The sequence below is a fragment of the Enhydra lutris genome, unplaced genomic scaffold, assembly GCF_002288905.1.
Source record: "Enhydra lutris kenyoni isolate GAN:26980312 unplaced genomic scaffold, ASM228890v2 scaffoldscaffold43, whole genome shotgun sequence".
Classification (NCBI taxonomy): Eukaryota; Metazoa; Chordata; class Mammalia; order Carnivora; family Mustelidae; genus Enhydra; species Enhydra lutris.
Window position 1 is genome coordinate 15,811,436 of NW_019154127.1, and position 12,413 is coordinate 15,823,848.

Consider the following 12,413-nt stretch of genomic DNA (forward strand, 5'->3'; position numbering starts at 1 on the left):
CGGCTTGTTTCTGCTCCCCAGGGGAAGCTTTCAAGATCTGACCATCAATTCTCATATTCCTATAGGACTTTTAAAGATGGGGTTTATTACATTAAGGAAATTTCCTTTCATTCTGAATTCAGATCATTTAAAATCCTGAATGATTGTTAAATTGTTTTACCTCTTTTCACCTTTGTTAATGTGACGGATTATGTTGATTTTCTGTTAAAACGTTTTGCATTCTTTTTTTAAAGATTTATTTGTTTATTTGAGAGAGAGAGAGTGTGAGAGTGCGGGGCGGGCCAGAGAGGGAGGGTCTTCAAGCCCACTCCCCACTGAGCGCGGAGCCCTAGGCGGGCTCTGCCTCACGGCCCCCCGAGATCACAACCTGAGCTCAAACCAAGGGTCAGACACTCAATGGATGAGCCTGAGCCGTCCAGGCGCCCCAAAGCTTTTTGCGTTCTTCAGTTAAACTGACTTGGTTTTTGTGCATAGACGAAGGCAACAGTGTTTTGGGTCGAATATTTTTTTTTTGTCACTGATTTCTCAGGTCTCACAGTTCACTTATTTCATAATGTCACACCCAGGTCTAGTTTCATTTACGGTGAAGTCTGGGCACTGCTCAGGGGGCGTGGCTGCTCAGACTGCACGTGGTCGTTACCCAGAACTTGAAAGGGGCCGAGTCGCTACTGTCGCTTCCCTGCTACTGCGTAGGGTGCGTGTGAGGCTGCTTCGGGTGTTGGGGATGGACTCGGGTTTTTCTGTTGTCCTGCCCCGTGGTCGCCCCCACCTCGTTCTACCTCCCCAGAAGCCTTTAGTCTTCCTTCCCCTCCCTTTGTTTCATCTTCCACCTTCCTCAGGGACACTGTCCTTTGTTGAGAGTTCGCGGCTGGGCTCTGCTGGTGAGACCGCGTGCCGGAGGGGGCGTGTGCCGTGCAGAACCTGCCAGGGCTGGGGGCTGCGTCCTGGAGGGCCAGCGGCTCTGGATGGTATTCTCTTGGGTGAAAACTGGAGACGGACAAAGTACCCACTTATGAGTTATAAAGGTTAAATGAATTCTGCGCCACTCATAATAAGGGATGTAGTTGAAAGATGTTTAATGATATGAAAATGCGTTCAAAATGCAGTGTTGCCTGAAAAAGCAAAGTGAAGAATGCTCCAGTTTCTTGAAAACGTCACATGCACGTACATGTGCATGTGTGTGTACATAACTGAAGGAATGCTGACTTTTTCTGTTTTCTATGTTCTAAATATTGTGGAATAAATTCCTTTTCTATTTTTGTATTAAGAAAAATAAATCTATAAGTTAATTTTAAGAGAAAACTATGATGTTCATTACAGCATTGTGCAAAATAGTTATCAGTTGGAAACTTACCTGAATTTCCAATAATAGAGTGATGGTACATTATGGGGTATTGTGATTGCTACGTTAAAATGTTAATTATTAGTTTCTTTAATTTTACATTGCTTAGTATTTTTATTTTATTTTAGGCAAACTTTGGAGTCGGAGTTTAAAACTAGCTTATACTCTACTTAATAAACTGACTAGTAAGAATGAACCACTACTTAAACCTGGAGACAGAGTAAGTAACTAGAATATAACTTATTGGAGTGAGCAAAAACAAACTCTAAAAATATGTCTCATTGAAATCAGTATTCCGTCAGTTGGTTCGACATACAGCATTAATACGAGGGATGTAAACTCAGCACAGAATAATCCTAAATATGGACAAAGTTTACGATGATGTACACAAGATGATGATGGTTCTTTCCTTCCTTCACTGCTCGTCTACTGACTCTTCAACATCTTTCCTCTGACTTCATATCGATTCCTTTTAGTAGAAATAACATTGATAAATATTAGGTCCTCAAAGCTTAGGTTTTATGAGAAAATGTTGATCTTACTCAGAAATTCCTCTCTTCCTCTTGTCCCTGTGGCCAGCAGCCCCGTGACCTCACGCTGAGGTAGAACGTGACGGGGGCTACAGGCTTATTTGTTCCGTGTGCTGCTACATTGCCCGGCATTGTGGCATCACCCACGTGGGGCCACTTAAATTAACCACGATTAAATAAAGAATTTAGTTCCTCAGTCACCCAAGCCGTGTTTCAGGGACTCGTGAACCCCATGTGGCTCATAGCTACCCCATTTGATAGCTCGGAGATAGAACATCCCCTTCATCATAGGAGGTTCTGTTCCTGAGCACGGCTCTGGGCGAAGGCGAACTGACCCAGACGGGAGGAATGTCCCAGATGGAGGGCAGGACCCTCAGCAGGGAGACCCCCTAGTGAGACGGCTGCTGTGGTCAGATCACCCCACAGTGAAACTGCGCGTTTCGGGCAGCTCTCCGAGGGTCCGCGCTTTAGAAAGAACCACTCACCACGGACATTTGAAGAATGTGAAAGAAAACAACAAACAAGCAAAGAAAAGAAAAACAAGAAAAGTGGAAGGTGGTGGTAGGGGGGAGAGGAGGAGGAAACAAATGTGGAGGAAAGTCACACACAGAAGAGAATTTTTTAAAAAGTTAGTCTTAATATCCCTGGAAAACTAAAGGTAAAAACACCACCCCGTAAATCAAGACGAGACGCTTATGGGGAGGCTAAGAGATGGAAAGGACAGAGGGTGCAGGACGGAGCCTTGGTCAAGAAGGTCTGGAGTTCAGCTGGTAGGAGTTCCAGGCGGGAGAGGGACGGACAGGAGAGAATTTTAAAACAGTGGTAGTGAAGCCGGTCAGCATCCTGAGCTGACGAGCGAGAGGGCCCCCAGCGCAGCTCCCTGCCTACGGAGCAGGACCAGGGCGCAGAAACGGGCCCCCCAGCTTCTGGAGGGGAGAGGGCAGAGCGAGCCACAGCACAGGGCGACGGCGGGGGGGGGGGGCAGAGGGCCCAGGCCGGGGTACACCGCTGGGCATCTGGTGAGACTTAGGCCGGCCTGACTAGTTGGTTACTCAGCAGATACCTTCGGAAGGTATTGTACAGCTGGCGGAGCATTTTAGAGCAGGTTGGCCAGCGGATATGTGGAAAGCCGAGCAAGTAGAGGGGGCGGTAGCCGTTACCAGTAGCAGACATGAGCTTGGCGGTAAGGCGAGAACAGCCCGAGAATGGGACTTGATAACGTCGTGCTTTAGACCGAACCTGTAAGAGTTCCTGGTTTATGTTGTGCTTTAAAATGACTCTAAGAATCACTGATTTATTTTTCTTGAAGATTCCTGCAAGGACAGAGACTTCCAGATACTCTCCTTGACTCCCGAGTGAGTCCCATAGTTGGGTTAATTATGGGAGATTGACAGGATCACAGTGAATGAGCTAGTTATTGGGTGTGGCTGTTTAGTTCATTGTCCTGGAGTAAATAGCGCTTACAGAAGTGGATGGACACAAGCGCTGATAACAAATTCTCCAAAAGTGTTTTTATGCCACACATCTAGTCACAGTTCAGTGCAATCACTATTAATATCAACTTTTAAAGGAGAGCTTTGCCCTTTTCAAAAAATTAACTTGTTAGGAACTGGATTTCCGGACCTCGAGGAGAGAGTATAGGGTTAGCTATCAGGTAGTTATTAGCAGCCGTTGTGTGTGCTCTCAAGGGCCCAGGGTTAACGTCTGCTGTCCTGACTTGTCGCGTACAGTTTTGGGCACACTTATCACAATATTGGGGCTCATAAAAATCTTGTTCCATAATAGCTTTTAATTTTACCCAATGTTGTAAGAAATGGCAGCTGCGAGGATGGGGGAAGAGAAAGGCAGGAATGCCAAGGGCAGGGAGTTCATCTACAATAATAGGAAATAAAATCAATACTAAGAATAGAGCACTGTAAGCATTACATTTAAAACTCTGAGAGCAAATGGAAAAGGAAGATGTAAGATATTTTTAAAGAGGTTACCTTGGGGAGTGAGGAAGGGTGGGTGAGCTTGGGGTATTTTTTTCATTAGTACTTATATTTTATCTTAAATTACGTGTTTTTAAAATGTGTTTGATAAAAACAAAAGTGTAAGATGAATGAGATAGAGCATGTAACTTAAATAGGGGCAGCACAGGGCCAGGTGGGCGAGCCGGGGGCTCCGCGGGAGGGTCAGCGGTGGGGGTCTCAGCCGAGGGGTTCGGGGCCCTCCACTTCCCCGTCAGCACACTGAGGTCTTGAGTGAAGATGTGCTCGACGAAAACGTTGGTGTTAGGATTTTACCTTCTGGAAGATATTCTGGGTATGATCTGGTTCTGTGCCCACTCTTCCTGCTACTGTGGGTGTTTTCCGCCTGGGCTGACAGGTGTGGGCGGTGTGTCCCAGACAGGTGGCAGGCGCGGAGCTGGGTCTCCATCCCACACCAGACTCGTGCTGGACTGCCGTTAGGTGCAAACACTCTAAATTATTTGGTTGCTTCTAGAACAGAGACCTCAACCTGAAAACTATTTATGAAAAGTTACATGGTTGAGGAAATTTAAGAACCAAGAATTAACCCCCAAATTACATTTTCTGAACTAAATTGGAAAAGCTGTAAGATGGTCTAAAATGTCCAAATTCCGTCTAATCAGCAGGGCTGCTAAGCTTTGAGATGGCTGCCTCGTTCGTGAGTGGATTTCATGGTTTTCCTTCATGCTGTTGCAGGTGGCCCTGGTGTTTCCGAACAGTGACCCCGTGATGTTCATGGTGGCGTTTTATGGGTGTCTCCTGGCAGAGCTGGTTCCCGTTCCCATAGAAGTGCCGTTAACCAGAAAGGTAGTTAACTCGCTGGGGACCATGGGGCTCTGGTCCTGTGAGGTCCTCTTGGGAAGCTGAGCGTAGACTCGCCGCGTCTCAGGCCGCCTTCTTGGCAGCCGGGCGCTGTTCCGAGTGAGGAGAGGGCCGCAGGCAGGCCGGGACGGGGCGGTGGGCGGCAGCTCCGCGGGCGAGCGTCTTGCTGGGGGACGGGCTTCCGAAGCTGTGGGTGGAGCTGTTACGTCACCTCTGTGAACTTTCCAGAACAGGAGGTGCACCTTTTCTCCTCGGATGGCTAGAATTAGCGATTGGACCGGATTTTGTTAAATTGCCTCTCAAAACCAGACTCTTATCAGTATTAATTTCCATGTCTTGGGAGTGAGTAAATCACACTGTGACATACTGGAGCTCCTTCTCAGGGACAGTTGTGAATATGCACGATGAGAATTTGCTTTTCTGCCTGCACAAGCAGCTCTTGTTACTGACCGATGATTAATGTGGGGACTTGCTAATACTCTGGGGAGCTGTTACATTTCAAGTATAGACGTCAGTAATCTGGTTACTGAAAAAAGATCATTATTTTAGGAGTAGACAAGGCGGGTGTTTTAGAAAATAGAGTTTTCTACCCTATCAGTGTTCAGGTAGTTAAAGTGAGTATTTCCAGCAACAAATACTCGAGAATCCCAAAAGTGAAGTTTGAAATAAAACCAGTGCCTCCCAGAGGATAATATAGGATGAATAGATGTTTGAATACAGAGATTATTCAGAAAAAGCCAGAGATTTGTCAAACTTGAAGGAAGAAAGTGATAAACGTTACTCAGGGACGTGTATAAAAGAAATGTGGACTGGAAGGAAATGTGCATTTTTGTGGGAAATAAGTCACTGTGTTAAAGGTTGCCCCCCCCCAGATTAATCTGCAAATTTTAAATGTGACTCAAGTGGAAATTTCCATGCTGTTATTTTTGTAGTTGTTTAAAATGCCACTAAATGTCATTTGCAAGAGAACACTGAGGCATTAGCCCATTATCCAGAACTTTCTATTTTATTTTCATGAAAATACAGTCTCTACCCACATAGGGTTCCGTTGTAGCAGCTGGTGAGGGTGAGTGAAGGTGAAGGGCCCGGCTCTTGTGTGAGGGCCTGAGCGGGGCCAGGCCCTCGGGGCCGCCCGTGAGCTCCTCGCCGTGCTTCTGCAGGACGCTGGCAGCCAGCAGGTGGGCTTTCTGCTGGGCAGCTGTGGCGTCACCCTGGCCCTGACCACGGACGCGTGTCAGAAAGGCCTGCCCAAGGCACAGACTGGAGAGGTGGCTGCTTTCAAAGGTAGGCGCCCAGGGGCCCTGAGGGGAACGGTCTCCAGCAGGAGCAAGGTCCTCGTGGGTGGGTGTGCGTCTTGCTGCCCAGCCCCACGGTTCAGAGTCTAGGCCTGTGCTGTTGCTGGCCAGAGGCACCGACTGAATCGAAGCTAGATCAGTACAAGGGGAACGGGACGGAGACTCATGTTCCCTGGGTGGCAGGAGCCGGTGGCTGTGTGGTGGGTGGCTGAGCCCTGAGGCCCGCTGACCACTCTCCTGGGCCGGGGGCCCTGTCTGCACCCTCACAGGATGGCCCCCGCTCTCCTGGCTGGTGATCGACGGGAAGCACCTGGCCAAGCCCCCCAAAGACTGGCAGCCGCAGGCACAGGATGCCCGGGCTGGGACCGCCTACATTGAGGTAATGGCCTCGTCTGACCCAGAGCACGGGGAAGCTGCCCCCACAGGCTCAGCTCTTGCTTCTGGTCGGAGTGCAGGCCGGAACTTAGCCTTCTGTTTGACCTTCCCCCCAGAGACAGCCAGGGTCGTAGGGGAGCTCATGCAGGTGTGGTCTTACCCCTACTTGATTGTCCCTCGCCGCCCACCCTGGGGGTTTCGGCAGTCCTGGGCAGCCTGCACGCACTGTTGTGCCCGGGCGCTTACCGCAGGGGTGCCCCAGCTTCCTCTGCGGGTGTCACCCCAAGAGTCACGGCGTAACGTGTGCTTCCGTGTGATGGGATGGTTAGCGAAGGACGGACCGCGCCTTTGTAAATTCTGTCAGCCTCCAGAAGCATCCATAATGGATTTTTTTTTTCTTGAAATCTTTCAGTATAAAACCAGCAAAGAAGGCAGCACGGTGGGGGTCACGGTGACCCACGCGTGCCTGCTGGCCCACTGCCAGGCTCTGACGCAGGCTTGCGGCTACTCAGAAGGTAAGGGCGTGCGGGCCCCTGGGGACTGGCTGAGCGCTGGTGCAGCCTTCTCGCCCAGCCGGGCCCGGGCTGGCGTGCTTAGGGCCGTCTGCTTGTGCGGCGTGCGAGGGGCCGGGTCACCCAGGCAGCCCCACTCAGGTTCCTTCCAGGACGTTCGTGTGTGTGCTGACTTGATGGCGGGTGGAATTCATCTACCACTATGCCTGGTGGGCTGGTTCTGCCCGGGACGTAGCTACGGGGCGGTGTGTTCTGCACATAAAAAAATGGAAAACCATCTTAACAGACCCGCTTTTGTATGGCTGCTTTCTGTGACTGTGGTTTCCATGTGAACTGTCGTGCCTGCAGATACACAAACGGAATCTTGAAAGTTACAGGTTTTCTGTTGGTGACACGTAGGTAGCACCATCCCCCACTGACTGTTAAATATTGGATATTTAACTTAGAGAACTGTTATTTTTAAAGAACTATAAAAACAGATATATGGTAGTTTCCCTACTGTAACAATGCTGGGATTGAATAAAACTAGAAAGTAAATTGAACGGTATGTTTAAGTAACTAAAATACGGTGTTTAAAAGTAAGAGGAAAATAAAAATGGAAGTCAGGAGTCACTGAAGCCTTCAGTGGCAAATTGGAGAATGATCTTAGATATATTCAAGGGCCTGAATGATTTTTTGAAAACTGGATCTATTAGTCACATGGTTTTCTTTTTCTGGACATGGATGTATCAGGGATGACTGGGACGCTTTAGCTAACGAAGGGAGCGTAGGGACGAACTCTCACTCAGGAAGCAGGCGCCCTTCCTGGCAGCCCTGTGTTCTCCATTGGTGTCCGTGCTGTGGGTGCCCTTGGGGTTGCCAAGCATCGGTGGGGGGGCCCGGAACCAGGTCCCCCAAGCACAGGGCTGTGTGGGCAGCCCCGGTCACCACCTGCTCCTGCATCTGTCCTTCCTGGAGGAGACCACAGAGAAGGATCAGCTTTCTGAGGGGAAGCAGCACGAGCAGCCCGTGACATTTCCCAGAGACACGGGGTGGTGGCCTCAGTGTCCTCGCCCCTGACCTCACTGTGCTGGGGGAACCTCGAGGGGCCGCTCGAGCACGTGCTGCTCCTTGTAGTTTCAGACTAGTGATCAGCGTAGCTCTGTGGCGTTTTCCCAAGATGTTTAAGGATTCTTACTTATTTGAGCAAGGGAGGGAGAGAGAGAGCGCGAGCAGGGGGAGGAGCAGAGGGAGAGGGAGAAAGCAGACTCCCCGCTGAGCAGGGAGCTGATGCAGGACTTGATCCCGGGGCCTGGAGATTGTGAGCCAGGCCAATGGCAGACGCTTAACGGACTGAGCCATCCAGGCGCCCCAGCAGAGCTGTTTTAATCCAAAATTGTATCACCTACTTCTGAGTTTTTCTGGTCATTTGAATCGATAACCAAGACGATTGATTGACTGGTTCCTGGTATTTGCGGAGGCTGTGCGTTTCCTAGAGCTCTTGTGTCAGTGATGTCTTCATCTCACAGTTTCTTTAACAATGCACCTGACTTGTGAAGACGGTCACAAGTGGTTTAACCATCTCTGTCCCCTCATAGCCGAGACACTAACGAATGTGCTGGATTTCAAGCGGGATGCTGGGCTGTGGCACGGAGTGTTAACAGTGAGTGTCGTTTGCCCTGTGGTCTCGTGGTTGGACTCGAGGGACCCTGAGGCCTCGTACCAAGAGATGCCACCGAACCCTACTTTTAGGTGGTGCAGTTAGCCCTTATCTGAAGTGTCAGCAAGAGCAGGCTGTGGCTGCTCTCTGTGCCCCTCGGGCGCGGTGCGGCCTCTGCGGCCCCGCAGCGAGGCCCTCCCCTGAGCGCCCGTCTCGCCCGCAGAGCGTGCTGAACAGGATGCACGTCGTCAGCGTCCCGTACGCGCTCATGAAGGTGAACCCTCTGTCCTGGATCCAGAAAGTGTGTTCGTATAAAGGTAACGGGAGAGACGCCGTCCCCTGACCCCTCCTTCATGCAGGAAGTCCTTCTGTTGTCACTCTTGGTGATGGAAAAAGCAGTGAAGCCGGCTCGCCGACCGGTGGCGACGGGCCACGGCGCCCCTCCTGCCCGTGTGCACCGTGCCACCCCGCAGTCATGGACTCTGCGTGGCCTGGGCACAGGCCCCTGACGGCCCTCTTCTGCAGACACCATAGGCCACTATTTTTGTTCTCTTGAAACTCTTTCCAGTCACACCAGTACTCCCAGTTCTTAGTCGTGGAGATGGTTTTCATCTGAGGCTTTCACTGGTGGCAGAGCTCTTGATTCTAAGGAAGCAGTGTAGACAGAGGGCCACTGGCCTGCCCCCGCCTGGGTCACCACAGGGCTTCCTCGTCCCTTGGGCTCCGCTCCAGTGGGGCTGGGGGGGCCCCTTGGTGAGCCCCGAGGCTGGGCCATGGGTCTGTCCTTACGCGCGCTTGTCCCGGGGACCTGTGCTGATTCGAGTGGGTCTGTGAGGGGCAAGGGTGCCACTTCCCTGTGACTCAGGGCACTTCCGTGCTCCCCTCTGCAGCCCGCGCCGCGCTGGTGAAGTCCCGCGACATGCACTGGTCTCTCCTGGCTCAGCGAGGCCAGAGGGACGTCAGCCTCAGCTCCCTGCGCATGCTGATCGTGGCTGACGGCGCCAACCCGTGTGAGTAAGCCCGGCTGAGCAAGGCCGTGGCTGTGGCCTCCCCAGCAGGCCTGGTGTGGGAGGGAAGAGGGTCAAGTATGGCACGCCAAGGAACAGCACTGTGGTGTTGCCGCCATAACAGGCCTGCCGTGGGCTGTAGGCCATGGGCCGTGCTGCACGCCCTCCCGGGGGGACCCGCTGGTGTATCTCGTGCTTGTTTATGAAGGCGCTGAATTTAAAAGCAATTTTAACACTGTGGACAGAAGATACATTAAGAAATGACTGGAATTTAGACACGGACCAGGCACCTGTCCTGGCCCCCGGTCCTTGGCCCCGACCTCCTGCTGGGATTTCCCCTGTTGCACCCCTGAGCACCCCGGGCTCTGTGCAGGGTCTGAGCATGGCTGCTCATTGGTGGCTGTCCAAGGCCTACCGCGCATGGCTCCCTGGGAGGCCTGGTGGACCTTTGTGGGGGTTTCTATGCAGCACAAAGCCCTCGACTGGTAGGTGGGTTTTCTCGTTGGGTTAATGGCTGTCCTGCAGGGTTTGCACTGAAGCTCCCCGGCCCAGAGGCTGGTCTTTCCTCCAGTTCCCTGTGAGGAGGCCGACATCCCTGCGCCCCGCGTCCCCACTGCTCAGGAGGGCATCTGCCATCCTGCTCCTCTACCCATCCCCAGCAGGGCCCTCCATGCTGCCTCTCAGACGCCCAGGGCTGGGGTGCTCTGCATCCCCACACCCGCCTGAACCCAGCCGCGTGCCCGGGCCTTGCACCACACCCCTGCGTGTCCTCCGCCCTGCCACACCCCCAGCAGCTCCTTTCCCGGTGGCCAGGCTTTCCCACCGGGGAGCCCTCCCTGGACCCCGTCCCCATAGACCTTAGATCCTGCCCCTCCACGTGCCTTGGGGTTCCCTGTGGCACTGAGCCAGCAGCTTGTCTCGTGTGTCCTCTGCCGTCTGCCAGTGCCAGCAAGAGCCGGACACAGCACCCTCCTTTCCTTCGAGCCCCGCTGTGGCAGGTGCCTGAGGGGTGGGGTTCAGCCCTGGGGTCCCGACGGGTGCAGCCCCGAGCAGGTGGCAGCTCTCCTGCTGGGGAGCTGGGCCTCCATACCCGCGACGCCTCAGACCGGCTGGGGCGAGTAGGGGAGAAGCAGGGGCAGCCTGGGGACCATGCGTGGGCTGCCCTGTGGGGGTTACTTGGCCAATCGCAGCCCTGAGGCCCTCCGGCAGCTCTCGTGCACTTGGGCCTCGCCGTGAGGGGGCTCGCCCCAGAATCGCTCCTTGGTCACTTCCCTGGGCCTCGCCGTGAGGGGGCTCGCCCCAGAATCGCTCCTTGGTCACCACAAGTAGGCAGAGAGGCAGGCAGAGAGAGAGGAGGAAGCAGGCTCCCCTAGAGAGCAGAGAGCCCGATGCGGGGCTCGATCCCAGGACTCCGAGACTATGACCTGAGCCGAAGGCAGCGGCCCAACCCACTGAGCCACCCAGGCGCCCCACTCGCTGTTTTCTGTCTGTTTCAGCTTAGCTGTCCCGTAGGCGTGTGGTGGTGTCAGGCTAGGGTGGTAATTTGTTTGCGTTTCTCTGATTCCGGATGATACTCTTTGTGTGTTTATTGGCTGTTTGAATATCCTCTTTTATGTGCTACCCAAATCCTGGGCTCATTTCTCTATTTGTTTGCTGATGTTTTCTTCTTCGCGCGTTTCAGATGCGTGTCTTTTGTCACATGTTTTGCAAATGTCTTTTTCCACTCTGCAGACCTCTAACACTTTGATCTGCGGCTTTAAATAAATGCGAAGTCTTAATCTAGTTCGATTTACCTTTTTTTCCTTTTTATTTTAGTGGGTTTTTTGTCCTGTTAAGGTCACAAAGATACTCTCCTACTTTTTCTTTTAAAAACTCGGTTTGCTTTTCATATTCCGCATCTTCAGTTTCGTTTGTGTGGTGGGACCCTGCAATCATTTCCTTCCCTGTGAGTGTCTAATTGACCTAGTACCGGCCACAGAAGAGGCAGTCCTTCCCCCGGGCACATCAGGTGAGAAGACATGTGGGTCTGTGGCTGCCCTCATGCTCTTTTGTCCTTCTGTCGTGCTCTGTTGTCTGTCTGTACTCCCTGAACGGCTACGGCTCTGTGAGTCCTGGCGTTGGGTATAGATGCCCTTCGGCTCTGTGATTGTTCCTCACAGTTTTCTGGACAGTTCTTGGCTCTCTGCATTTCTGAGCACCTTTAGAATCAGTTCGTCCGTGTCCAGAGCGGTTCCCGCTGGGATATTGACTGGCCCTGCACTGATTCTGTAGTTAAACGTGAAGAGAAGTGATGCCGTTACAGTTACACAATCTTTGTTCGGGACTGTGCAGTGCTGCCCCCACCTCAAGGCTCCCTCAGTTTCTCTTGTTAATGTTTGACACTTTTGAGTACAGAACGCTTGAGCTTCTTTCACTGGATTCATTCCTGTTGTAAGGGAATGACTAAAACTGCTCCCTGCTGATTTGTTGCTTGTGTGTAGAAGTGCAATTGAGTATTTAAATGGTGATTTTTAAAAAAAGATTGCACTTATTTATTTGAGAGAGAGTGAGGGGGAGAGAGCGCACAAGCTGGGGAGCAGCAGAGGCAGAGGGAGAAGCAGACCCCCTCCTGAGCAGGGAGCCCAACGCAGGACTTGATCCCAGGACCCTGGGATCATTACCGGAGTCAAAGGCAGATGCTTAACAAGCTGAGCCTCTGAGATGCCCCTAAATGGTGACTTTGTTTCTAATAATCTCATTCAATTAACTTACTATTATCTTTTCTTTTTATTAATTAGTAGTTTGTTCGTGTATTTTTGGGATATCCAGTGTTCAAAATCATATCATCTATGAACAGAGACAGTGTGATGTTGGCCTCCCCGTACTTGCCTCGCTGAAGAGCT

General features: G+C 51.9%; 1 protein-coding gene across 2 annotated transcripts in view; it reads left to right on the forward strand.

Annotated features, from left to right (window-relative positions):
- The window catches only part of LOC111155631 (disco interacting protein 2 homolog A), a 117,320-nt gene that overhangs the window by 57,017 nt on the left and 47,890 nt on the right, over positions 1-12,413 (forward strand). For both annotated transcript variants that reach the window (XM_022515900.1, XM_022515901.1), the window contains 8 exons: positions 1,471-1,562; positions 4,578-4,688; positions 5,864-5,987; positions 6,268-6,377; positions 6,786-6,888; positions 8,463-8,527; positions 8,748-8,841; positions 9,415-9,534. In XM_022515900.1, coding sequence (XP_022371608.1) covers positions 1,471-1,562; positions 4,578-4,688; positions 5,864-5,987; positions 6,268-6,377; positions 6,786-6,888; positions 8,463-8,527; positions 8,748-8,841; positions 9,415-9,534 — 819 coding nt within the window. The remainder of the gene's footprint in view (positions 1-1,470; positions 1,563-4,577; positions 4,689-5,863; positions 5,988-6,267; positions 6,378-6,785; positions 6,889-8,462; positions 8,528-8,747; positions 8,842-9,414; positions 9,535-12,413) is intronic.